Below are 26232 nucleotides of genomic sequence, written 5' to 3' on the forward strand. Positions count from 1 at the left end.
TGGCCCTCTGCTGATGTGTGTGACATCACACGTGAAGCAGAGGAAGAAGAAGTCATCTGTCTTGGGGAAAGGATTTCAATGAAAATGAAGGCTGGGTTAAAACCTGCTACACAATCAAGTGTTACTAATTCTTAATGAAGGAAGATGAAGGGTTAACACTATTGCCTTTGAACCCAGGCCCTAAAAAATCACAAAGACAGCAGTGTCTCCATGCATGAAACTTCTAACCACCTTGAGTCTGTAAGGCTTGTTTTATGGTAAGATGAGGCAGGAGAGAAATCTGCTCAACAGAGGGTGCTGTCCTAATTGGTACTTTACAATGTTTGGTAATTTATTTACGTAGGAGATCCTGACCCCTATTCGATAAAGATCACCACGGAGGAAATCCAAGTGTTGCCCCCTCTCTATGGGAATAGAAATTGTGGTGCCAAAAAAAGGAGACATTTTCTCTCCTCTTCCAATGTGGCATTCTATGGAGCCATCACCTCTGCAGTGGGTGAATAATTATTTTTAGTTAACCTCTATTGAGTGTCAAGCAAGTATGCTCTATCTAAGGAGATTAGAAATTTATCTTCAGTTGTTTTTTTAAAAAAATGTTTCTTCAAAAATCTATTTTGGGTGGGAGCTCTCTGGTTCACACATCTGTATACAGTTGGTGTTCATGTTGTCAGAGTCTCCAGAATAAATGTAACGTTCCTTCTAAAAGGGGTGTAGGCGCGTTGAGTGACGCATGAATACTTTCTGGGCTTTGCGTGTCGTTTATTGCACTCTACGGATAATTTACTAAATGGTACCCTTGAGATGAAAGAACTGGATGTGTCCTTGTAAAGTACCAAACTTGCTCCCTGGGAGTAATTACAAATTGGGAGAAACGGATGAACTATTATATATTATTGTTCATATTTTTTTTTTAAAGGTAAGCATTAAGGAAGGTAGATAGGCCTGATTCTATCTCAGTTGATATCTTGTTCTCACTAAAATAATATAATTAAGGATATTGTAGACATAAAAGAATCAATTTCATATACAATTGATATTGTTTCAAATACCGTGCCTTTTGAGATTAATATCCAGCCTTTTGAAAGTCACTTGGGTCCTCATTGAATATAGAGCCAAAATGGCAATTGGCCAACAGGGCAACATCTTCTAAGAAGCCTCTGATTAAAAGACTTGACAAGATTAACCCTAAAAACCTCATTGTTCAAAGATACAGTGTCCTCCTTCACTCTGTGTAGCTTGATTTAATTTCTAACTTTTCTAAAATATTATATTTCCATATATATACTTTTTAAGAAGTAATTTGTATAAAACTCAATATGATAGCCATGTATTTATTTTCTCTATATAACCGAGTAAAAAACATATATATGCAAACAAACTCTTCCATGAAAAACTAGAAAATTCTCTGTACTGGTTGAATAAGACAATCCCAATGTACTCTTTGTAATACACGCAGAATGACTGTTATCAGATTATACTCCTCTATTCTGGAGGCTGTCTTTCAGGTATGAGTAAAAGTACAATGGAATCTGTTTCCAGAAAAAAAGTATAATGACCTAAGTAACTTCATGAAGTAAGGTCCATATTCCATGTTCTTCTGCAGAGAACACTTGTAATATTCGGTCATAGAGTAGAAAAGGATAACCTTTCTCCTTCAGAACACCTAGATGTACCCTGAAGGACTGAGTGGGTCCATATCATAATTTATTGTGAATTACATATTCCTGTCTGTAGGCCTAACCCTCCAACCCTCTAAGCCCCCATTTTTCTTCTTTCTGGAAACTTTGACCATTCTTGTCCTGGAAAAGATTATTGTCCCTCAACATCAAGAAAATAGAGGACGCTTATTTCTTTGTTTTGGAAAAATTGAAGACTTTAAGACTTCCTAATATTGAGAATATCTGTCTGTGTGTTTTTCAGACCACTTACTGTCCTCTGCGGTGATGAACAGAATCCAAGAACTATGTGCACTGCCAAATCCATTGGAGGCCACCAACCGAAATTCATACTCTGTGTACGGTTGGAGATCTCTCACTTCATAGCTTAACGATGCAGAAGGATTGGAAAACAACCTATATGGGAAAGAAATTCTAGAATTAAGAAGCTTTAGACATTCCAAGGAATAAAAAACAAATACAATCTTATAGTAAAGAATTTTCAGGGCATGTCAACATACCTCTCAGTGCTGCAATTTTCTGTCATCGCGTGATATCTCTTTTAAAATAAGCAGTCCTTTGGCTAAGGGTTTGTATTATTGCATTTATATGAGATGTAAATTCTAGTAGTAGCATGGAGTGAATTCTAGTCTAGTATTGAGACTGATTGCCACAGGGAATTTGTAGAATAAGTATTACAATTTTGTAGCCATAGTCAGACAGCAGATTTTGTGGGGTTCAGGTGTGTGCCTGCTCTTGGCAATACATGTGCTCATGAAAAGTTAAGGGTGAAGGAATCTTACTTTAAGCTTCTATAAATGAAAAATTTGCAAAGCAAATAATGATCTCCTAGGGTGTTGCTTTTTGTTTTTTTGTTTGAACTCTGAAAAGGAGGCTTTTATTTGTTGCCAATGAGAACTGACCTATTGTTAAAAATTTAAGATACAGTGAATTTATGGCTACGTTGTAAAACCCAGGTGACAGTTAGAAGGATGGACGAAATAGGATGCTTACTCTAGAAACCAGTGGGTGGAGTTGCCGGGCCTCATCTGGAGTTGGTATCTGGGAGAGCCGGGGGCGTTGTTCCGAGCTGGTGTAGACCAGACAACCTGAAGACTGGTTGGAGTGGCAGATGAAAGCCTCGGAGGCAGCACGCCATCTGGAGCTGTCGAAAAACACAGATGAATTAGAGCAGAGAAAACTGTGGAGAACATATGCTGGATGGAATCGAAATGCTCCATATACTGGAAAAACTGTTCCTCAGGATCAACAACAATGTTAAACATGGTCCATTTAATTTAACATTTTCATTCCGGAACTACTGTACTTCCTTATTGTTCATTTCAACACAATTACATGAGTATTTCCATCTTAAAAGCCACCCCCCCCAAACAGCAAGACAGATGAGCACGCAGCACATCCCCACCTGTACTTCTGTTTCTCTAATTGAAAACATGGAGGGGATTTAATGAAGCAAATATTAAAGTACCTTTTTAATTTAACTCTTTGTTCAACAATCAAGCAACTGAACAATGAAGGAGTCTGGATCTTTTATTTCTTCCATTGATGTCACCCATTGTTTCCTTAATCACACCACGACCATGAACACAACTGGATTTTTTTTTTTGAGGAAGGTTTATTAAAATTGTATTTTTCTACAAAGAAAGTAGCACACTCCAGCCTTAATTCTCACTTATGAAAATATAAAAACTAAGCTTCTTTCCTCATGTGTTTTATACAGTTGGTTGCCCCTTCTCACAGTGATGCTGCCTTTATTCAAATATGCTACAAGTTGGGGCATAGACTTTTTCTAGTCTAGTTGAATCTCTGGCAAATTCTTCCTGAAGTCAGCATACTTGCTTGATATAATCTGTTAGGGAAATCTATCTGGATAGTCGTAGAAGGCCTAAAAGAAATGAGTGAAGCCTATTCTATTAAGAAATTAAATTTAAAAAATGGACAAGAAGACTCTGGCTATTAAATAAATTTTTCCAACAGGTATAACTTGAATGAACCTCTCATATCAGAGTGTGTTCCAAAGCTAGTCAGAAACTCAAAAGCAAATTAAGCACAGTTCTGTGCCTTTGGGAAAATCACCAGGAAACTCTGAGCTTATGTTTCTTGTCTTTAAAATGGGGATAATATTTTGCCTTTTTAGGATTGCTGTGAAGACCAGAGACAATGTAAATAGAGCACCTTTTATTGGGTCCTGGTAATTATTAATTGTTAGCTATTGTTATTATACTGGATTAATCCGAACTTCCTTTAGCATAATTTAAGTACTACTATAATGCAATTTTTGATTATTGTAATATAAGTTCTTATTGACCAAGGATTACTAGAGGCCATTGCTGAAGGAGGAGAAGGAATCAAAACAATGAAAACAACTATCAGGATTCATTTTCAACTTTCATTTATACATAACTTGATGCAGTGTGTGGCTTTTATATACCCTCCAATTTGGGAGAACTGGCTTATGAACCATGAGGCTAGTGAATGGCCATTGATGAGAATGGAAGAATTAGATTCCATGTCTCATCAGTCTGTTGTAAGCGTTCTGAATTCATCGATACTTCACTAATTTATTCAGTAAACATTTATTGAGCCTCTACTCTGTGCAAAGTAGTGTTCTTTGTGTAGAGGTGAGTCAACCCTCAGTTGACATGACCCCTGACCCTACGGAACTTATGTAATCAGAGAGAGCGAGTGATGAACAAATAGATACCGAAGACCCTACCAGATGGCACTAAGTGCTCAGGTGAAGACTAAAGCAGGGTAAGTGGAGAGAAAGTGAAAAGGAGTGCAGATTTTAGTTATTACACAACAATTCAGATTAGACAGGAGAGCCATAGGAAGAACATGTCATTAGGTGACATTAGAGCAGAGGCCTCAGTAACATAAGGAGGTGGTCATGAGAATGTCTACCTGAATGTCTACCTGCCGTTTGGAGGAACAGCAATCCAGCCAAAGAGCAGGCAGGGCAAAGGCAGCGAGGAAGGGAAAGCACTGGCTGTGTGTAATGAACAGTGGAAAGAAGCCAGCGTGACTGAAACTAACTCAGGAGAGGAAGAAGAAGAGAAGAAAAGCTGGAGAGCTAGGCTTGGTCTAGATACCTCTAGAGCCTTCTTAGGGCTACACCTTGAAAGTCAAAGTAAAGGCTTTGGACTCCATTTTAAACGGGGTTGGGAGCCACGGCAGGGTCTTAATCAAGGAAATGTCATGATTCTAAGCAAATAAAGGCCACTCTGGCTAAGTAAGAGTGACTTTCTAAGTTGAAGAGAGAGGGAATTATTTAACAAGCAAAAGCTTTTCTTTCTAAATTTTGGAAGTATAGTTTTAACATCTGTTACAACCCATCACAATTATTCCTCAATCACAATCATATAATTATACAGATTTGGTAATTATTGATCAGGGTAGATAAGCTAAGAGACAGACACAACTGAACTAAAATAAAATGTCTACTCTGATTCCTTGTGGAAAAAAGCAATAAATACAAATATCTCTCTTTTTTTAAATTTACAATTAAAAATTTATTTATTTTGGTTACTAAGTTGAAAAAATTTACACTTCTTACATAAATTTAAATATTTTAGGGAGCTAGATAATGTTAGTTTTCCAAAGGAGACTGGATTTAGGAGTCAGCTAAAGTTTCAAATCCCATCCTCACCAATTCAGTTCACAAAATTCAAAGCTGATTACATTTTGGCAAGTTCTTAACCTCACTGATGTAAAGTCATTTCATTTATAAGTGTACGTCCAATAATACTGACTCTGTAGAGTTTTTAAAGAAGTTAAATTTGTAGCAATTAACTAAAATGGTGCAAGGAGCTCAGTTTACTTCTTGGTAAATTTTGGTGTGTGTACCCTTGTGAAGTCACAGATTTTTGTCCCAGGATGGTAATGTGTATATAGATAGACAGATAGATAGATATGTAGATAGACAGATAGATCAAGGCAATAAGCTTTAGTGAAATTAATGAGTAAAATTAACAAAAGAATTTTTAAATAGAGCCATACTTAAAGAATCTGCAAATTGTTTTTCTTGGTCCAGGCACAGATTAATAAATTAAATGCTCATCAGTAAGAATAAATGCCAAAAGAATAGTTACCTGCTAATGAAAAATTAATCTGCGTTTGATAATTTCTTTAAACATTTAAGCAATAATTTCATCGAGATTTCTTTATAATGGTACAACCTCTACCTTAAACACTGGATCAAATATTCATAAACCATGAATTATGACAGTGTGGCTAACCAATTAAATATCTGAACTTGCAATAAATTAAAACTTCATATACTTCTTAATTTCAAATAACCTTCAAGTTGCCTTCAAAAAGGCAAGATCAAGGACTTTTTTTTAGAGTAACTAAATGTTTAGAGACAGTGAATACAAATTGTTAATCTTTTTATGAAAATTTTCCATAATAAAAATTATTTTTAGGTAATAGTAACTCAATTTAATAGAATATTTGTTCCTGCAATAAGTTTAAAATATCTTAAAGAAAATTCTTTTTAAATGTTATGATTTTTAGGGAAAATAAAAATGTTAAGGAAAATAAAAATGTGTTGTAGTAGGTCGCAGGTTTTAAGATACATATAATTTATTTCAACTTGCTATTAACTGTATGTCTTTCACATCCACATGTGGTAGGGAAATTGGATATAGTGTTTTATGACAAAATAAATTTTCAGAAAAATGTACAATCTTAATTTTACAAGGTATAAATTACTCATTCCCTAAATTTTAACCTTTCAGTTCGAATCGGGCTTGAGTTGTCAGAATACCACTTTACATACAAAAAACTAAGTCAGGGAGGCATGGGGAGAAGGCTGGAAGCAGTGAAGTTACCTATTGCAGTCATCCAGGCTAGCAGATGACAGCAGCTTACATTCAAGAGCCAGCAGTGGAGATGGGGGCATTAGTTTTGCAGTTCAGTTGACTGTGGCGTGTGTCGCTGATAGACAATAAAGGAGTCAAAGGTGATGCCAATGTGTTCGGCCCAAGCACCCAGGTGACTGGCACCTGAGAGGAGAAATGGGATAGGGAGGGGATCAAGAGTTCTCTTTTGTCCACATTACATTTAAGAGGTCTATTACACAACCACAGTGGCTACACCAAGGACGAAGCTGCAGATGTGAGTCTGGATAGGAACTGTGGATCAATGTCCATGTGGTATTTCATGGCCGAGACGTGATGAAGTAAACGAGGGGGTGAGTGTAAATAGAGCGAATGTAGAAGAGGTCTGAGCAGTGAGGTCTGGGGTCCTCCAAAATTTTGAGGGGTTGGGGGAGGGGGAGTTCTCTGCAACAAAGGAGATTTACTTACGGGAGTGAGCACTGAGGTAGGGGAGAAGCTAACAGAAGGCGCACTCTGGGAGCCAAGTGAAGAAACCATCTCCGAAAGGAAGGCCTGATCGACTCCGTCAAATGTGCTGAGTTTAAGGAAGGAAGAGACTAAGAATTAAGCTTTGCCTTTGGCCAAGTGGACGTGACCTTGTCAAGAACAGACGCAGTTCAGTGGTGGGCGTGGCGGTTTGATTCGGGAAAACTGAAAAGCGAATGAGAGGGAAGGCAATGAGTGGGTTGAGTGAGCCTAGAAGACTCCTGAGGGATTTTGTTCTAAAGGGGAGAAGAAAATGGGGCAACACTTAGAGAAGCTTCTGGTATCAGAGGAAGGCTTTCTAAACACTGGGAGAGGTTGCAGCGTTTGCATGCTTCTTGGAATGACCCAGAAGAGATTAGGGGAAATGATGATGTAGGAGAAGGAAGAATAATTAATCGCCAAAGCAAAGTCCTTGTGTGTGTGTGAGAGAGAGGCGAGCCAAGGCACGTGCCAACTGAATTGACAGCTGGTGCACGTGGGCTGTCGAATAGAGGAGGGACAGCCCACCACTGTGCAGAAGTGAATACAGGCTGCAGGTGTAGAGTTAGGTAGATCTGGTGATGGTAAAACAGCAAAGGTCTCTTCTGATGGCATCCATTTTCCCAGTGACCAAAATAAAAGCAAAGGCATCCGCTCTGTGCCAAAGTGTGGGAGTGAACTGGTTGCTTGAACAGAGAAGAAATGGTATGAAGTAGTTCTCTCGGGTAGTGAAAATAGGACATACCTAGGAAAGGCAATAATGTGGCTGTCCAGGGCCAGATACCCAGTAACTTAACTATAAATCTTTGGATTGAGGGACATTCGTTGCCAAAAGACTTTTTAATTGATATTTTGTCTGTGAGTACAAGTACTTATAACCATGATGATTTCTTATTTGATATACATTCTTTCATTGATGTATAACAAATGCACACATATCAAAAGAGCCTGGGCAAAAAGTAGTGTGCAAATTGCATATAATGTATAACATATAAAACCATGTCCCTCATTTGATTGTTTTTTGTCTAACTTTTCTGTCAAGGAATATAATATCACTGACAATCCAAATTCAGAATAAGAATCAGCTATGGTAAGTCATCAGCATGAAAAAAATTAGAGTTTTAAATATTTACACAAAAATCCTTCAAGTGTTAAAAACTGCATTACCATGCTGTCGGGAAAGAAAAAATGCCCAGAAGATGCTCCATAATAATAATAATAAAGTATCTTGGATTCTCTTTTGAGTGATAACAAGAAAATGTGCTCCGTTAAATTGGTCACACTCCGATTATATAAAATCCCAAAATATTTCCAAACAAAGTGATCATCTTACATTATTGACATATAACTATTCATTCTGCATGCTTTCAGTAACACTGAATTCTGGCAACGTTTTTTCCCCTCCGGTTAACCCCTTTTATCCTAGACCTATTCCTCTGAGGGTCTTTAGCATCAAAGCAATAACTGGGAACCAGCCATAATTCCACCCCTGGTTTCTTAACGCAAGAGCCATGTATCTATCAGCTTGATATACTGTCTCCAAGATGCTATGTTGCTCAAAAACCTTCTCTCAAGTTTAATATGACCCTCACGAGGCAAGCACTCCACAACCTCGTGAATCAACACATCTTGTCCAGTAAAAACTAATTCTACAAAGGCAACTGGGCTACCTCAATCTATAAATTCAAAGGAAGGGTGTTTTTACTAAAATTTCAAATTTAACCTTTTTTGGAAGGCAAAATGCATATAGAACATTAAGCAATAAATTAAATCACAGAGTGGACTAGTCTAGATGGTATAATCTTTTGAATGTCTGATTGCATTAAACTTTTGTATGATGTACACTTGTAGACTCGTCCCTAAACAAACAAACAAAATGCCCCAAACATTTGCTCCATATAGATTTATAGCACTCTTGGGAGGAACTCTAAAAAGCAAAAACAGAGGCTTGTTTTTCATGTGGCCAGTGACTACCAAAGCTATAGTGACCAGAAGAAGAAATTTGTGGGGAAAAAATGAATTCACATTTTTTGCATATTCACATTCAAATATGCTTCACATACACACCAATGTCTCAGGACAGCCCACCAACTTGTTACTACTACAGTGTGATTTGGGGGTATATGAGTGTGCATTTCAAAATACTGGAATAAAATGCTGCATTAAGGTATCAAAGAAGTCTATAGTATTTTGTATTAAATTCACACCTGTAATAAAGGATATTGAATGCCACTCTGCACAAGGTTCTTTGCTGGGGGCAGGGAAAGGGCAGAATAAATAGAAAGGGGGATTAGATCACCGACTTTTTATTTAACAGAGAGACAAGACATGACTCAAATAGCACAGAATGTGTACAGCGCATAAAAGAGGTGTAAGTGCTTCAGGAGTTTTAGAAGTTAGAAATTCACAACCAAATATGCACTGGACCTTGGCTTTCAGAGGAACAGACACGGTCATGGGGCATTGCTAAGTAGCTCACGTGGAGTCACCAGGTCCTCAGCCTAATTCCAGTGCCCAGGACTCCCATCACCTCTGCTCGTGTTCATTCCAAGCAGATGTCATGCTTTCTACTGGTTTCACTTAAAATCTGACTTCAGCCCAGCTCACACTACTCTCTCATTTCAGAGATTAGATGGTTGGCATCCTCATTTAGGTTTCCCTGTTAACATAAGAGAAACCATGGCCTTTCATCTATATGCATCCTGGCTGCATCGCTGAATAGCCTGGCACATAGTCAAAAATCCCTGGATTACACATTTTCCTCTCATTTTCTGAAATAGCTACCTATGAGCAAGGATTTTAAATTCTAGTTTCCAGAATGGAAAATTAAAGTTCAGACACATCTATTGAGTCGTTGAGTCATAAACAAATTGAAAGCAGAAGGCAAGACTCCATTTCCCGTCACTAAACCATATGTCATTAAAAAAGATATTAATTATGAGGAATATGCAGATGTGCTAACAAATGGACAGTCAACCTTGAGCACAAGTATGTACAAACAGAGCAGCATTGAACAGTGACAAGTAGGTTAAAACAGATGTAATGTTAGCGAAAGAGACTCTCATAAGAGTTAACTTTTGGAACACATACTGTGTGCCAGGTTCTTTAACATGATTATTTCCAGTCCTCAGAATTACACGACAAAATTGTAGTGTTATCTCTCTGTAGTATAGATAAAGCATTTGAGGTTCAGAGGGTTCATATTTTATGTCAAATCACAACACTGGTTACTGGGAGAGTGAGGACTTAAACTGGGACTGGTTAAGTTCAAGGGCAGTGCTCTTCATTTTACACCACAAAACAGCATGTTATAGTAGGTGATTTATAAGAGAGAACAAATATTAAACACATTAAATAAATATGAAAAAAACCATTTACAATATTAAACAGATTAGTTTTCGTAAAGGTTGTATTTATTTTCTGTCCAAGTCATATTCTTCAATAGTACTTTCTGGTCTTATTTCTTTATCATAGCATCTCATTATCTATGAGGAACTTCACACAGAACTACTAGTATGAATCTGCTAGTTCTCAAGAACGAGTCAAAGCCCACAGAGATTCAACGAAATGCAAAATGGAGAGGTCTTTACATTAGTAAGAGAAATAGATTTTTGAAAATTAAATGTTACCTAGAGGCATGTCATGGAAGTGATCTTTGACCACAGAATGGTCAAAGCATTTTAAATTTGGAGGGCAGATAGCTTAAACGCTACCAAGTCTAACCTCCCACCAAATAAAGGATTCTTGCCTAAAACATCCCAAACAAGTGACATTCAGGTGTCTGTTCATTACCAGTGATAGGAAAATAGTTGCTTTGTAAGTCACCCCATTATATTATTGTTCTTCTTGTTGGTTAGTTCTTTCTGAGGGAGAGCTAAAAACTATATTATTTCTACAAAACTTAGGGTGAATATAATCTTTTGCCCATATCGGGACCTTCTGAGAGCAAAACAGGGGACTGTAAATAAGCAACATGGGTGAATTGAGCTGCAGCAGGCATGAATTGGGACCATCTTGGGCAGTGGGTACATGTGGTTGTTCGTGCTAATGACACTGAACTCTTTGGGACCTCGTCTGAGTCACGCTGATCCCTGAGAACAAGCCATCACTACCGTTAGGGATAGAACTTCAGGCATTTTTAACCAGTCGTCCTCTTTTCCACTAAATTTCCCCATTTCCGGTTAAACATCTCTGCTCCCTCCAACGAGTTTCATATAAGAGGATTCCTCAACCACTATCTAGCCTTGTTACCTGATTTGGATGTGTTCCATTTTGATAATGTCCTTTCAAACCATCAAGCGTTATACCTAAACTGAACCCTCCCTGTGTATTCTGACCAGGGCAGGACACAGGCATACTCTGACTTTCCTTCCTTCAAGTGACGCGGCTGAAACCTCACTGAGCATCTGAATTTTGGCCTGCTTGATATTGGAGTTCATCACTGTCATTCAGATCGGCTGTGTGGTTGATTCAAAATGGTCTTTGGATAGCTAAAGATGCCAAATCAATGATTTTTCAATGGACACATAGAATCTTGGAGGAATGTTATTAAAGAAGCAAAGTATTTAAGTAGATATCGTAGTGCCTAGGACAGTGCTTTGTATATGAAAGATGTCCTGTAAAAATGGACAGAATAAATGGATGAATAAATGGATAATGGATGAGTTGGTAAGAAGAAAGATGTGCAGGAAGAAATCTTTAACCTAGGACCCTAATAATTGTTCGGATCCAGACCCTATTTCCCATTTACAAATACAGACTCAATTATCTGAAAATGAATGCTTTTTTCAACATAAAAGAGATTAATTGCTTGGAAAATAACTAACACAGCAAACATCAAATTAGATCTGAAATACCACTATACAAAGCATTCATTTTATCACTGATTTCTGTCAATGTCTCTGTTTCACAGATGTGAAAACTGAGGTTAGAAAAAGTTAAGCAACATGTCTGAAGTACATGACTAGTAAACAGCATCCTATAGTTTCATACATGTCTCTTTCGTTTCCAAGACCATAATTCATCTCTCAACACCAAGGTGAAGCTTAAATTTAAGTCCAGCCATTGTTTTTCCCTGTAGTACACCAAAGTAATGGTAATATAAGCTACTTGAGAGCAGAGATCTTTTCACTTCTTTTTGTAAACTTTAGAGCACTTAAATTTTGAGAATTCAATATTGCTCATCAAATAAATATTAAAGAAATGCTAAAATTCAGTTCTTGCAGAACAGAGCCCCCTTTTAAAAGCAGGTATTTTTCTAACTATAAAATAATGCATGTTCATGGTAGAAAATTTGAAAATTACCAAGCAAATGAAGAAAACATCCATAATTACACCACACAGAAATAGCCATTGTTATACTACTATAGACTCTTCCCTGTCTTTCTTCTCTCTGTATATATAGTTAAATATATATATAATATATCATTTGAAATGATTATGCTGAATATTTTTAATGTTATTTTGTAAACTTTGCTCACTTTACAGTGTATAGTGAAAACTCCCCATGTCATTAAATAGTTTTTAGTAACATAACTTTTCAAAATAATTGCATGTAACATTTTTATAAATGTGGAGTTTTCAGTTAAAGCTGATATTGATATAGAATGATATCATTTTCAGTATTATAAATAATATTTAGAGTATCCTAATAAATGTACATTTTGTTTTGCTTTTTAGAATTGTTGAGTCAATAGGAATGAATATTACCACCATTTCAGATAAACTGCTTTTCAGAAAGTTGTGTTTACTTATACTCCTATAGTAAGGTATGAATGATTCATTTCCCAGTATCCCCATCGAAATGAGTATTTCATATATGTGTGTATTTATGTATACCTATGCATATATAATACACAATAATGTAACTATAGCATTATAAACATTATTATATAATTATATGTTATTTAAAATACATATAATAATATAAAATATATACATTTAACATTATATTATATAAATAGACTGTATAATTACATAAAATATACAAATTTAATATTATTTTAGATATATTATAAGATAATGATATGACATAATTACATATAATTTATATAAAGTATGTATGTATATAAAATATATAATCTATTAAGTCAGTAAATAATTAAAATGCAACTACTTATATGCCAGGCACTGTCCTATGCTCTGGGAATATAGTGATGAACAAATTAAAACAGTTTTATTAAGGAGAGAGAGACAATAGAAAAAAAAAAAGAAATAGAATCATTTCTTTTTTCCCCCCGCTTTTTATGAGTTCTTTTTTTTCCCCAGCTTTATCGAGGTATAATTGACAAAACTGTATATTTAAAGTATACGGTGGGATGAATTGACAGATGTAGACACTGTGAAGTGATTAACACAAACAAGTTAATTAACACATCCATCACCTCACAGTTATCTTTTGTGTGTGTGTGTGGTGAGAACATTTTAGCAAATAAGAAGTATTTCTAATGTAAGGGATTGGGAGTGATGAGGGAGGAGGTGGAGGCAAAGTTGATACTTTAGCTGGGGTACGGGGGGAGATCATATTTGAGCTGAGACTTATGAATCACTGGGGGATGCACATCTCAGGCTGGCCCAAGACAGGGGCACGCTTGGCCTGAGCCTTGAAGGCGGTGTGGCTTGAGCACAGCTAGTGAGGCAGAAACTGGGAGGAAAAATGTACAGAGGATTTGGTGATGGAACAGAGGTGGGGACACAGAGGGAGCAAGAAGCCTGAATCCTAAATTTCAGGTCAGAGTGACTAACTAAGATGAGATCGTTTTCTGAGATGGGTCTACTGGGGAGGAGTGTTTGGTACGCACTGCATTCATTTGACCTTATAATTGGACCATGAATTAGAAGGTGTGAGTATTGCATTACTTTTACACTTCCTTGTGATTGCTCTAAGTGCCAGGCTGGGACTCAGTCATGGGTATTTTGATTTAAAACTCCATCTTTTTTCTTGTTTACCATGCAGCCTCCTGAAAAGCCACTTCCTGGTTCATGGATGGTAACTTCTTGCTGTGTCTTCACATGGTGGAAGGGGGCAAGGGGGCTTTTTGGGGCCTCTTTTATAAGGGTACTAATCCCATTCATGAGGGCCCCACCCTCATGACTTCCCAAGGTCCCACCTCCTAACACCATCACATTGGGGTATAAGGTTTCAACATATGAACTTGAGGATGACACAAACATTCAGACTATAGCAGATAAGTGACTTGCACAAGTGCATATAGCTAAGAAGTGGTTGAACTGCTGTTTGAATCTAGCAACTTGTCTCCAAAACCCAAACTCCTAACTGTTATTTTAAGCAACGCCTTTTAAAAGTGACTCAGTAAGCCAGAATCTTGCCCTTACTTACACGCACAGAAAGGGTTTTGCCTCCTTTCCCTGCTTCTTCCCCACCTGTCCTCAGGAGTCCAAAGAACCAATTCTGAGTGTGGGTATTGCTTTGAGGAGTGGAGAAATCTTATAGCTAGGAGGTTTGGAATGAAGGCATTTTTGAAGCTTTTTTTTTTTTTTTTAATGATTATGTCATTTAAATCTTGAGGGGTAGAGATTTAAATTTAAATTTGGGGGTAGAGATTTGGAAAAATTGCCCCTGTCTTCCTTAGTCTGTCTCAGTTTCTCAAGGATTTTTTTCCCCTCTCTTTTCAAGGCACCTTTGGCTCTCAGATCTCCCAGAAAGGTCTCCAGAGAAAAATAGAAAAACAAGATGCTTAGCAAGGGCTACAGGTTTTATGGATCCAAGTTAAAGAAATGATGACATTTTCTCAAGGTTGTCACCAGGGTCATAGAGAAGTATTTAGGACAAAAGCCCTGTCTAGAAAGCATGTGCATAAAATAAAAATTTTGTAAAAAATCCATGATTTACCTCTTAGCCCAGTGACAAAACATTATGGAGTTTGTCGTTGAATAAAGCCTGAAGATGGTACTTTTATCTTTGGTCTTTCACTGACTCATTTGGGTTTACATTTCTGAGGGAAACCCAAAACCTCACCAACATTTTACTGGTGTGAGACTACCTCAATCAAAATTGGTGCAAATGTTTGTCAAAAGTTACACAAAACCCAACTGGCAGATCTCACGTGGCTCCAGTAATTGTTCTTCATGAAATGAAAAATTATCCCCATGTTCACTAAGAATGCTTTATTTAGAATGGAAAAGAAGCAGGAATATCCCCAGTTACAGTTTATAATAAGAGTAATATAGAAAGGGACAGCAGGGGTGAGTCAAGGGCACCAGAATAAAAAGACACCACTGAATACTAATTGCTATTGACCATTTTGAGAAATGAAAGATTCCACTTCATATTAGCATCCATAGAACCAAGGCAACATACCTCTACCTTCATTTCTCTTTGTGGTTTAAGATTACTCTGCAAGACCGTTTCAGCGAATTTGTTAACCAGGAAACCTCAGACAGACGGAAGTCTTCCTCCGTTAATTTTGAAATACCCCAAAGCTGCGAATGATGCAGCTCACTGTGCTCAGAGAAAAATACGGACTTTGAATTTCATTAGATACATTATTTGTTCAACTGGGAGTGGAACTGTCTCTTTGTCAGACTAATTAGAGTCCCTAACGTTGGTGGTCATAATGTCCAAAAGATTTTTTTTTTGTTACATCTCAAGCCACCAACCAGATTTTATTCTTTTTCCTTGGAGAGACTTCCTTGATTTAGACACTCTATTTAAGCCTTTGCTTTTGACATTTGAGTTCCTCTTAGTATTCCTAAGAGTATTTCTTAGTCTTCCTATTATTTTGAACACCATCCTACTCGTCCAAATTAGTTTCCAGGCAGCACAGATTAAATTATTTTTCCCTGAAAATCTGATTACTTGGGCCCTTTGTGTAGAGGATTAGTTATAAAGGTCATCTTAACAATGGGATTGGACCTAATATTCAAGTTGATTAATTAATTACTCAAATAATAACTAGATCTAGCCTTAAAACACTCAGATTCTATATTGGGCCTCCCTTACCTCAATGGGCCGTTAATTTCACATTCTCTATTAGGAAGACTAAAACAATAGTCATCATCAGGATAAAAAATGCTGAGACTTCTAAGAACTGATTTCAGATCATAAATAGTAGAGTTAGAATCAGAATTTGAGAATATAAAACGATGCTCATTTGACCACAATCATGATCAATAACTATGTGTAACTTAGTTTATGTGATTAAAATCCATAATCAGACTATTAGTGAGTTATTTGTTTCTAGTAATTTAGCCACACAAGTGCTAAATTGTATAGCGCTGGTATCAGAAAGTATATGGAATTAATACCAAGGAATTTTGTCAGTTTTAGGTTTATATACCTGGGGAATTCAGAAGTAGAAAATACATGTATTAATATTAATAACACTTCTTTAATGTATATGTAGCACAAATCACAATACCTACTTTTGAAGACTAGCATGGTAATCAAAACATAGCTTTGCCTAGAAGAAGAAAGCATAGATCATCCCCAATTCCCAAGAATCTTCAATTAGTAATTTCAAAAATGATTATTGGGTATATTGCATAAACATGACACGATCCTCCTTCACCTTAAAAGTTCAATTCAAATGTTTCCTTTACTTCAGGAATCAGTAGCCATTAAAAAGGGGGTGCTAGTTTGTTGCTACCCATTCTGGTCACATATGGTTGGAGGATATACTTTTGCGAAGTAATACACAATTACTATGTGACCAGCATTGTGTTATATTCTTTGCATGCATTTATCATACATAATTCCCTCAGTGTCAAACTTATGAGGTACTTACTACCATTTCTCCCGCTTTATGGCAAGAAAAAAAATGAGGCAAAGCATATATGATTGTATAACTTAATTTCTTAATTTGAACCCAATCTGGTTGATTTTAGAATCCATGCTCTTAATCACGAGGGTAATTTGCTTGTGTGTGAGTGTGTATATGTGTGTAGGAATTATAGATAAACAGAGGAGATAAAGAATATGGTACTTTTGTGTGTATCATTTTTATCCTGTATACAATTTTTTTTCCCTCAAGCAACTTCTAATCTCATATTTTCTCAGGAACTAAGAATTAGCAAATGTTATTTTTTTATTTGTTTTCTAAGCAAGGAAGGATTGACAAAAAGAGAAAAGTTAACTTCAGATTATCAAGAATGTTTCACCGGACAAATGTATTTAAATTTTGGATATTTAAATACATTTGTATTTAAATACATTAAATACAAATGTATTTAAAATTTAGAGATTTTAGCCTAGCCAGCATCAATTCACTGATTCTACAGTAAGGACTGTGTTTGGCCATGTCACCAAGAGACAGAATAGCAGAAATAACTGTATGTTTTATTAAAAACCTGTTTTTGTCTCTCTCTCTTTTTTTTAATCTTAAACTCTAATTTAGTTGTTGTTCCCTTAGGTACAAAGTACACAGTTCATAATTCATTTGATATAAAATGTCAGTTTAGATTCTTGCCTGTCTTTGATACATGAGAAAAAACATGTACATTTCAATTTCCTCAATGCCAGAAATACCAGGAACAACCCCCCGCTGTGCGTCTCAGAGACCTCTGTGTTAAATTAAACATCAAGATCCCGAAACTGTGGGGAAGGAGATTTCCAAGACAGAGAGTACAAATACATGAGACAGAGGGAGACAGCTAATGCCTTTCCTATCAGTGGCGTGATATCTCCCAGAGAGCATCTTTGATTCTCAAATTAGTCCTCACTTATAATTTAATATACCACAACCAGTCTGCTGTTTCCTTGCATGTGGCTTTCAGAGGCGATGGTTGGAATCATCAAGGAAAATAAACATTTTGATGTTTGGGGCTTGGTTTAATTTTCAACCTAACTAGTGATAGTTTATGTATATTCTGTGCTTATTATTATGTGTCACACTTTCTATTCTTTAAAAAAATAGTCAGGCACTTACTTCTATGCCAGCTGATCTTCCCAGGGCACACACATCCTTTCCCCCTTAACCAAAACCCACTGAGGATGGTTATGTGATGACAAAATCACTTTTCAGATGAACAAATTGAGGCCTAGAGAGGAGATAACTTTCCCGGGGTCACGTGATCAATAAATGAACACGCTGGGGATGGTGGGTGGTGGTGAAGTTCAAAGTTAGTTTGACAGATGATGCAGTCAATGTGCTTAACAAATACACAGTTTAAGACACACGCTTCCTTGATTTAGAGAGTCAAACACGTGAATGAGATTCAAGCCTTCTTTTGTGGATATACCCTCAACCTCAGGCTTTCATGAGGAAGGTGGTCCTCCTTCCTGAGGGCCCAGAAGACACAGAAGCCCTTCCTGAGACCACGCCAGGGAACGATGCCCCTACATGCCCATACTGTTCAGACTTCTGGGCTCGCCAATATTCCACGTGGAATTAAGCATCCTCATCTGACTGATGTGTTTTTAATCTGTTCTTGAAACATTGTTTTAGCATGGGGAGAAAAAGATTCATTCAGTCATTCCTTTTTACAAATATGAGCTTTCTTGCTCTTTCTATGAATTTTAAAAATTCTTCCAAAATTAACATCATTAGATAAATTCAGACTCTCTTTATAAGAGTGTAAATTATGTACAATCAGAAGATCTGTTCCTTTCCCTTGATATATAGAGAGCATTAACACAGGAAATTCAATTTTAATATAGGCCCAAAGAGAGGACAATTTAGTAATTAGCAATAATGACACCATTCTTACACACTAGTGTTTGGGATAAATGTATTTTCACAAGTTCTAATGAGATTGTCTGTTGTACACCTACACAAAAGCCTCTGCACCAGCAATTCAAATCTGAAAACTTAAATTTTCTATTACGAGCCAAAGAAAGAAGTGTACATTTTCACTCATGTCACTTGAGAGCTAAAAATTGAGAAAAAGAAAAATTTTCAGAAAAGTTAAATGCGTCTTTTCTCCTAAATAGATAAATATGAGGTTCTTTTACTATTCTCTTCTTCTAACTAGAGTTTATCTTAGATATAAAGTCATGGGGGAATATGAAAGAAGTTGGTCAAAATACTTAGTGGGCAAGTAAGTATCTGTATCCACACACTGGGAAAGGATGTTCCAACTGGTCAACTCCATAACATTGCTTCTGCTTAGTGCTTCTTTGTAAGGCTATAAAAAGTCTGTTTTAACTGAATTTTCTTCTTCTCATTAGATTGTAAACTTTAAGCATTTTGGGGTCATGAAGCCAAGTGAATACAGCTCTCTAGTTCACTGGCAACAGGTTCTGAACACCTGATACTTCAACCAAACAATTCTGTTGAAATTATATTTGGTACCACTGTAGAGTCAAGCCACATAGAAATGGTCAGTGGAAGGTGTTTCAAATAGATAAGAGTGCAGTGGCTCAGAACCAGGTTTCTGTAGCCAGTCTCTAGGTTTGAATATGGTCTCTGCCATTTACTAGTTGCCTGACCTTAATGAACTAGTTGCAAGCCAATCTCTTCTCCTCAGCTTCCCCATGTGTAAGTAGGGATAATAGTATCCCTTTCCTGATAAAGTTTTCAAGAAATAAATGAGTTAATATATGTAAAACAACACCTGCATCTAGAAAGTACTATCTGAGAAGTCATTATATCAAAGAAAATTATTTTTACCAAATAAAATATGACATCATCTTAATTGTTGTCTAGGCACCCGGAAAACAAATTCAGCCAACTCTGTGGAGTTGTATTTGTGAACTCCTAGAAGGAAGAATCTTAAGTACGAGGTCTGATAGCCAGCAAACTCTGGAATCCAGGATAAAGACGTCACTGATTTGAGGAAACACATTTAAAAATCCCACAGAGGAGGGGAAGCCACAAGATGTTCATTAAGGAAAATTCCCCAGAGGAAGCAGACTCAGGCTTTAGTTACATGGGGTTCCTTCTAACAGATGTTCTGTGTAGGGATTCAAGAGCTGAGGAAATTCAGCTGACAGTGTCTTCACGGTAGGGCCGGTTAGTGCCCCCTTAGGGCACAAAACACCACGCCTGTTGACTTTGTACCACAGGTAGGACTCAGCCTCTGAAACTGGTCATCCATGGTATCTCTTTCTGGCCCACTCAGGGAGACTGGGAGCAGTATGTCAGCTCCCATCCACTGGAAAGGCCTCAGGTCTTGAGAATGGAGCTTCTAGAGTCAAAGACACATTGAGCGTAGGGGCCCGTTCCACCTATTTTCCCTCAGTAATTCTGTGTCCCAGTGATAAGTGTGGCATAGAGCCATAGATAGGATCACGTCATATTTTTTATTTGAAGGTGTTTTAAAAATGATCTAGTTCAGTGGTTTTCAAACTTGGGCATGCATTCCAACAACCCAAGGCGGGAGGCATCTATTAAAATACAGATTGTTTGGCCCCAGCCTCAGAATTTCTGAGTCAGTAGGTTGAAGATGGGGCTCCAGATCTGCATTTCAAACAAGTTCTCAGGGAACACTGATATTCCTAGTCTGGGATCACACTGCGGAAACCACTGATCTAGGTCAAGTCTGTCATTTTAGAGATGAGAAGCCTGCATCATAGTCAAGTAAAGTTATTTAACTCAGCCCAAAGAGCGAATTAGTGCAAGAATCATTGCTAGAGCTGAAAGCAGCGGAGAAGAGTCTCAGAAGATTGCCAGATGAAGAGGTTCAGAGAAGCACCTTTGGCATGGGGTCCGCAATTTCATCATCAAGGTCGTTATTTCATTTCACATCGGGTTTGCTTCCTGAGGTTTACACATTTGAGAGCTCGAACAAAAGCAAACACATATGTTGAGCTGCCACAGTTTGGTATGATTTTCAAGAAGTTATGAAACTTCTCTAAAGCTCACTACTTTTTTCCTTTCTCTCAAACATCTTGCGATTTAAACTCTTTTGTTTTCAAGTGGCAGGAAACCTGACACACACAGGTCTAAATAGTGAAAGGGGTTGGCCCCTGTGATGGAATAATCCAGGGAAAAAGTTGATTTTTGGCAGAACCACATTCATGGGATCAAATGGTATCACCAGAATCCCGTCTACCTCCTTCCCTCAGATCTGCTCTGCTTTTTTCCATGTTGGCTACCTTTTCAGACCTTCTGAGGGGCGATACGACTGGTGGCAGATTCAACTGAATCCCAGGTTAAAATCCAGGGCATGACCTATGCCTCTGTTGGCTATACTGCATCTCATTGACCCTGACTGGAACATCTGTAATGCCTGAAAACAATTACTGTGGCCAGGGGCTTATGATATTCTTAGCATGGGAGGGTCCAGGGTGCCCAGAGGGAAACTGGAGCACAGTAAGCAAAAGATGATGGAAAGGGTGATGGCATATTGGATGCAAAAATAACACAAGGCCATTGTTACAGCACTACTAATTTAGTAGAATGTGCCCAGAGGCAATGTAAATGGTGAGAGGGATCTGGAAAGAAGAAAAGAAAAGAAAAGAAAAGAAAGAGAAAGAAAGAAAGAAAGAAAAAGAGGGAGAGAGAGAGTGAGGGAGGGAGGGAGGGAGGGAAGAGAGAGTGAGAGAGAAGAGAGAGAAGAGAGAGAAGATCAACTATGAGTCCTCTATCCATCACCACCCATCCATTCATTCTGTCCTTGCCATGGAATTATACTCCAGTAGATAAGCATGATACATACATATGAAACATTTAAATAAAGATGGAAGATGGTGTAAGTTCCAAGATGATCAAAGTGTAAAGAGGAGCGCTCTCAAAAAGTGTGCACTAGACACTCACATTTCTATTTTCATTTAGCTCAGTTAATTCATAATCATGAATATCATAGTGGCTGTTTGCCCACTGCTGTCACAATGTATACTTCGTTAAGTTTGTAGAGAACCTTTAGACTCTGGCTGATCTATATCTCTTTGTAGAGATACAGTAAGAATCTTCTTGAAGTTCTTAAGGAAAAGAGATTGGAAATATGGTCTTTAAGTACCTAAGATATATAAAGAAGTTGTCTCACTTTTGTAAAAATATTTATGCAGACAGGTAAATGCTCATAGAATTTTATGCAAGACAGGCATAGAGTCCGTCTATGATAACAAAGGAAAAAGAAAAGAATAAGAGATTATTTTTTTAAAAAAAGAGCAAAACTTTCTTCAGGGCACTATAAGAATTCAAATACAACTTCAAGTTGCTTTCAAACTGCAGAGCCAGTCAGACAGACATGATTTTTTTTAACCTTAAAGTTACAGATAAACCTTTATTCCAAGATAAAAAAAAAAAAAAAACAGAAAGGGGAATTGTACTTATTCTTTTTAAAAATATGATTTTTCAATATCAATGGAACTTAAAGGGATAATATTTCCCACCCCTCTCCCCTGGTAAAGTATAAGTGTGATTTTTTTTTTTTTTTTTTGTCTCTCTCTTGCTCCAGGATGCTCTAAAGATGGCACTTAATTGTGTGTGTGGGCCTGTGTGTTTCTATACAAACCACACGAGAGTATGCAAATGTGGGAGGCTGGCAGCCCTTTGCTGGAGGCTTGCTGAGTCCACAGTAAGCACACTTCAAAGTTCCCTCGTCTTCTTCCTGGCTCAGAAGTTAGTCTCTTTCTACAGTGTTTTTATAAGCAGGACGTTCATTGCCAAGATGGTGAATATGGAAAGTGAGGAAAATTCCACAAGTTGTAAAATAGAAATGTATCCTTCTCTTTGGCTTATGTAATTTTACAAACTCACACACACGGAGACACAGAGCAGGGTAAATAAACTATCAATTCTAAGAAGGTAAAGGTAAGGTTTTTCATAAAGGGATGAGAGCTTGTTTAAGACAGTTATAAATAGGGGCAGCTATAAATTTGGTTTTATTCTTATAACATACTTGGGAGAAAGCACAGGTTCAAGTAAATGGCCCTGGTATGTTTCCAAAAGCACACTATTTCTTTTACTAAGAATTTAGAGACTTTTTATTCACTGAATTTGCCTACCTCATCACTGTGAATGGGTTGATTTTTCCAGGGGAAAAAGAGCAGCACATTTGGAAGACACACACAGAAGTAGAACATTCTGTACAGCTATTCTAAAGATTCATATGAACTTGTTGCAATATAAATCGTGTAGCTTTTAATATGCTGAAGGTAAAGACAAGCTGTGTGTTTATGCTGTAGAATGCTCTTGTGACGAATGCTATTCCCCACAATCCTGTATCTTCACTGTGGCTTTTACATCATAAAAGTCAGCTAAACTCATCTTTCCTTCTGCCCTCTGTATAAGGTAAGATACCATCTTGGCCTTTTGTTTATTTCAATTTCTAACCTACAGCTTATTTTTTTTAATTTAGAGCCCTTTGCATTCTTTCCATTTTTAAGTATCTCCTGACCACTTGCACCTTGAAGTTTCAACTTACATCTTGCAAATAATTCAAAGTGGATTCAGAGCAGATGAAAAATGGAAAACATGTGCTGATGGTATCTATATTTGCACACTGCAAGCAAACTTTTACATTTTGGGGGATTATTAATTTCATTTAAAAAAAACAAAAAATAGCATCTTGACGTTGTACTGAACAGATTTGAAAAGGCACGGCAGTATTTTATACTTCTCATTGCTACAGCTACAGAAAAAGTATAAGATAAAATGAAGCTTGAATTTGCAACTCTTGTTTACTTATTTATTTTTTGGCCTACCCCTGCTTTTTGAGCTTCTAATTGCTCCTAATTCTCTTGGGCATCCTGTCATAAAAATGATATCATTTTCCCTATGGTTGGTCCATAGCGCTACCTACCGTCCACTCCTCTGAGGTCTTAGGGTTTTCAGGCGAGATGAGAAAAAAGGAAAGAAAATTCAGTTCTTTCCTTTAGAAACTGAAGGAGAAAAATAAGTTCACTGAGCAAGTCATACCACAAGTCTGAGACTCAGTTCCTAATCAATTGAAGGACTATAGTCAATGATTTATTCTTCCTTTCTTTTCTTTTGTTTAAAAGCAAAGCTATTGTAACATTTAACCTAAGAGATTTGATAGCACTGTCCCACCCGTTCTAAGAGTGTAGGCTGCTTCCAGGGCAGTCCTCATTCTGCTTCCTTTAAAGCATTTCCTTTCCTTCTGGTGCATAGTTGGTACTCTCTTGACCTACCTACTCTTAACTGACTTGCTGGATTAATGAAAAAATTTCCATTTACTCTGTAACATACCAAGAAGGATAGTCAACTGTTTTAGCCCAAAGGCTAAGTTTTGCCATCACCAGTAGACTTAGTTGTATTTTCCCCAAATGACAACTACCTACAATCACGAGAAATAATAGAGTGGCTGTATTAAATTGCTAAGTTTTTGAGATGGTTTTAGTACACGGTAATACATAACTGAAAGAGAATTCCAGTCTTTTAAAATCTAAAAGAAAATTAATCCAGCAGTTCGATCTCTGAAAAATCAGTGGGTGACATTATTCTTTTAGCAATATTATTGGGCAAAAATTATATGTTACATTTTAAAAAGCAAATATTTCACTTAGTTGTTCAAAAGTGCATTTACTGAACAATTACTATGCTTTCTTATTTGGTGAAAAATGAAATAAACTTTTTTTTTTCATTTTTGAAAATGAAATAAATTCCAAGATTTAACTTTTTAAAAAAGATGTGAGGAAAATTTGAAAAAGGTGAAAAAACATTACCAAAAAAATTCAAATTCAAATTCTTCTCTCTTGGCTTAGCATTAACAAAATTATAAAAACATTTATTTATGAATAAAAATATACATATAATGGAAATGAAAAAATAATCAGAAAAATTGTATTTAATAAGTGGCTCAGGGGCTTCCCTGGTGGCGCAGTGGTTGAGAATCCGCCTGCCAATGCAGGGGACACGGGTTCGAGCCCTGGTCTGGGAAGATCCCACATGCCGCGGAGCAACTAGGCCCGTGAGCCACAACTACTGAGCCTGCGCGTCTGGAGCCTGTGCTCCGCAACGGGAGAGGCCGCGATAGTGAGAGGCCCGCGCACCGCGATGAAGAGTGGCCCCCGCTCGCCGCAACTAGAGAAAGCCCATGCACAGAAACGAAGACCCAACGTAGCCAAAAATTTAAAAATAAATAAATAAATAAATAAATTTATATATATATAAAAAAAAGCAGTGTGTTCTAAGAAAAAAAATAAATAAATAAGTGGCTCAGTATGAATACAGAAGAGAAATCTATCAGGAAGAAATGTGCTGCTTTTCTGCCCGTTGAAATCCCAAGATAAGCAATGAGAGTTTGATGTAAAAATCACTTGAAAATTATGATCCAGAGGTCATAGAGGTAGATATTTAAGCTATTTCAAACGGAAAATCACTTCTCATCTTTCTTGCTTCATCATCCAATACACATCACAACCACCCCTGAGCAGGGCTATTGGGCTGGCCATATTTATGTCACCTATGTCACTCTGAGGGCTTAAAGTAGGAAGGGATAGAGATGTAGCCAGACAAAATTATCCTGGTCTCCCCAGCATGTGCCAAAAACTGTGATTTTCACTTGCCCTCTCTCCAGGGCATTTTCCAGCCTTTGGAGATAAAAGGGTTCTGCACACTCAATTCCAAAGTGTTTGTGGCGGGAGTGGGGGGGTGGTTTCCCCCATGCCACTAAGCCAAGCTCTGGACACTAGCTGAGTGTCCTACAATTCAGCTCAATTCTGACACTATCAACCGGAAGACAGCATCAGATTCCACAGGGTAAGGGCTCAGTCCCACAAGACTGCTCATTTCCAGTCCCCCTCCCTGCCACCTCTAATGCCATTCACAAGCCTAGATTGTCACCTGTGCTTCTGACTAAATGGAAGTTTCCAATGTCTTGGTCAAAGTGGAGGTTCCAATGATCCCCCTCCAAATCAGGATGGCAAGTCAAGGTTGTTACCTATACTTTGGCTATAAATCAGGTTCCCACAATCCCCTTTTTGGGTTCTGTTAATTTGCTAGAGTGGCTCACAGAACTCAGGAGATCCTTTTACTCACTAGATTTCTGATTTATTACAAAGGATACAACTCAGGAACAGCCGGATGGAAGAGATACACAGGGCGAAGAATGTGGGGAGCGGCACGGAGCTTCCATGCCCTGCTGAACTCCCCACTCTCCCTAGTATCCACGTATTCACCAATCTGGAAGCTCTCGGAACCCCATCCTTTTGGGTTTTTATGGAGGCTTCATTACAGCGGCGTGATTGATTAACTCATTGGCCATTTGGGACTGAACTCAATCTCAGGTCCCTCTCCCCTCCCAAGAGGTCAGGAGTGGGTGGGATTGAAAGTTCCAATCTTCTAAGCACGTGGTCGGCTCCTCTGGCAACAAGCCTCTGTCCTTGGGTGCTTTCCAGAACACAT

The 26232-nt window shown here is 37.5% G+C and overlaps 1 protein-coding gene across 1 annotated transcript in view; it reads right to left on the reverse strand.

Moving 5' to 3' along the window:
• The window catches only part of USH2A (usherin), a 795289-nt gene that overhangs the window by 290169 nt on the left and 478888 nt on the right, over nucleotides 1-26232 (reverse strand). Inside the window, exons 38-39 of the mRNA XM_061185303.1 lie at nucleotides 2670-2820; nucleotides 1930-2072 (exon numbers count right to left, since the gene is read on the reverse strand). Of these exons, the coding sequence (XP_061041286.1) occupies nucleotides 1930-2072; nucleotides 2670-2820 (294 nt within the window). The remainder of the gene's footprint in view (nucleotides 1-1929; nucleotides 2073-2669; nucleotides 2821-26232) is intronic.

The sequence above is a fragment of the Eubalaena glacialis genome, chromosome 3 (genome assembly GCF_028564815.1).
Source record: "Eubalaena glacialis isolate mEubGla1 chromosome 3, mEubGla1.1.hap2.+ XY, whole genome shotgun sequence".
NCBI lineage: Eukaryota > Metazoa > Chordata > Mammalia > Artiodactyla > Balaenidae > Eubalaena > Eubalaena glacialis.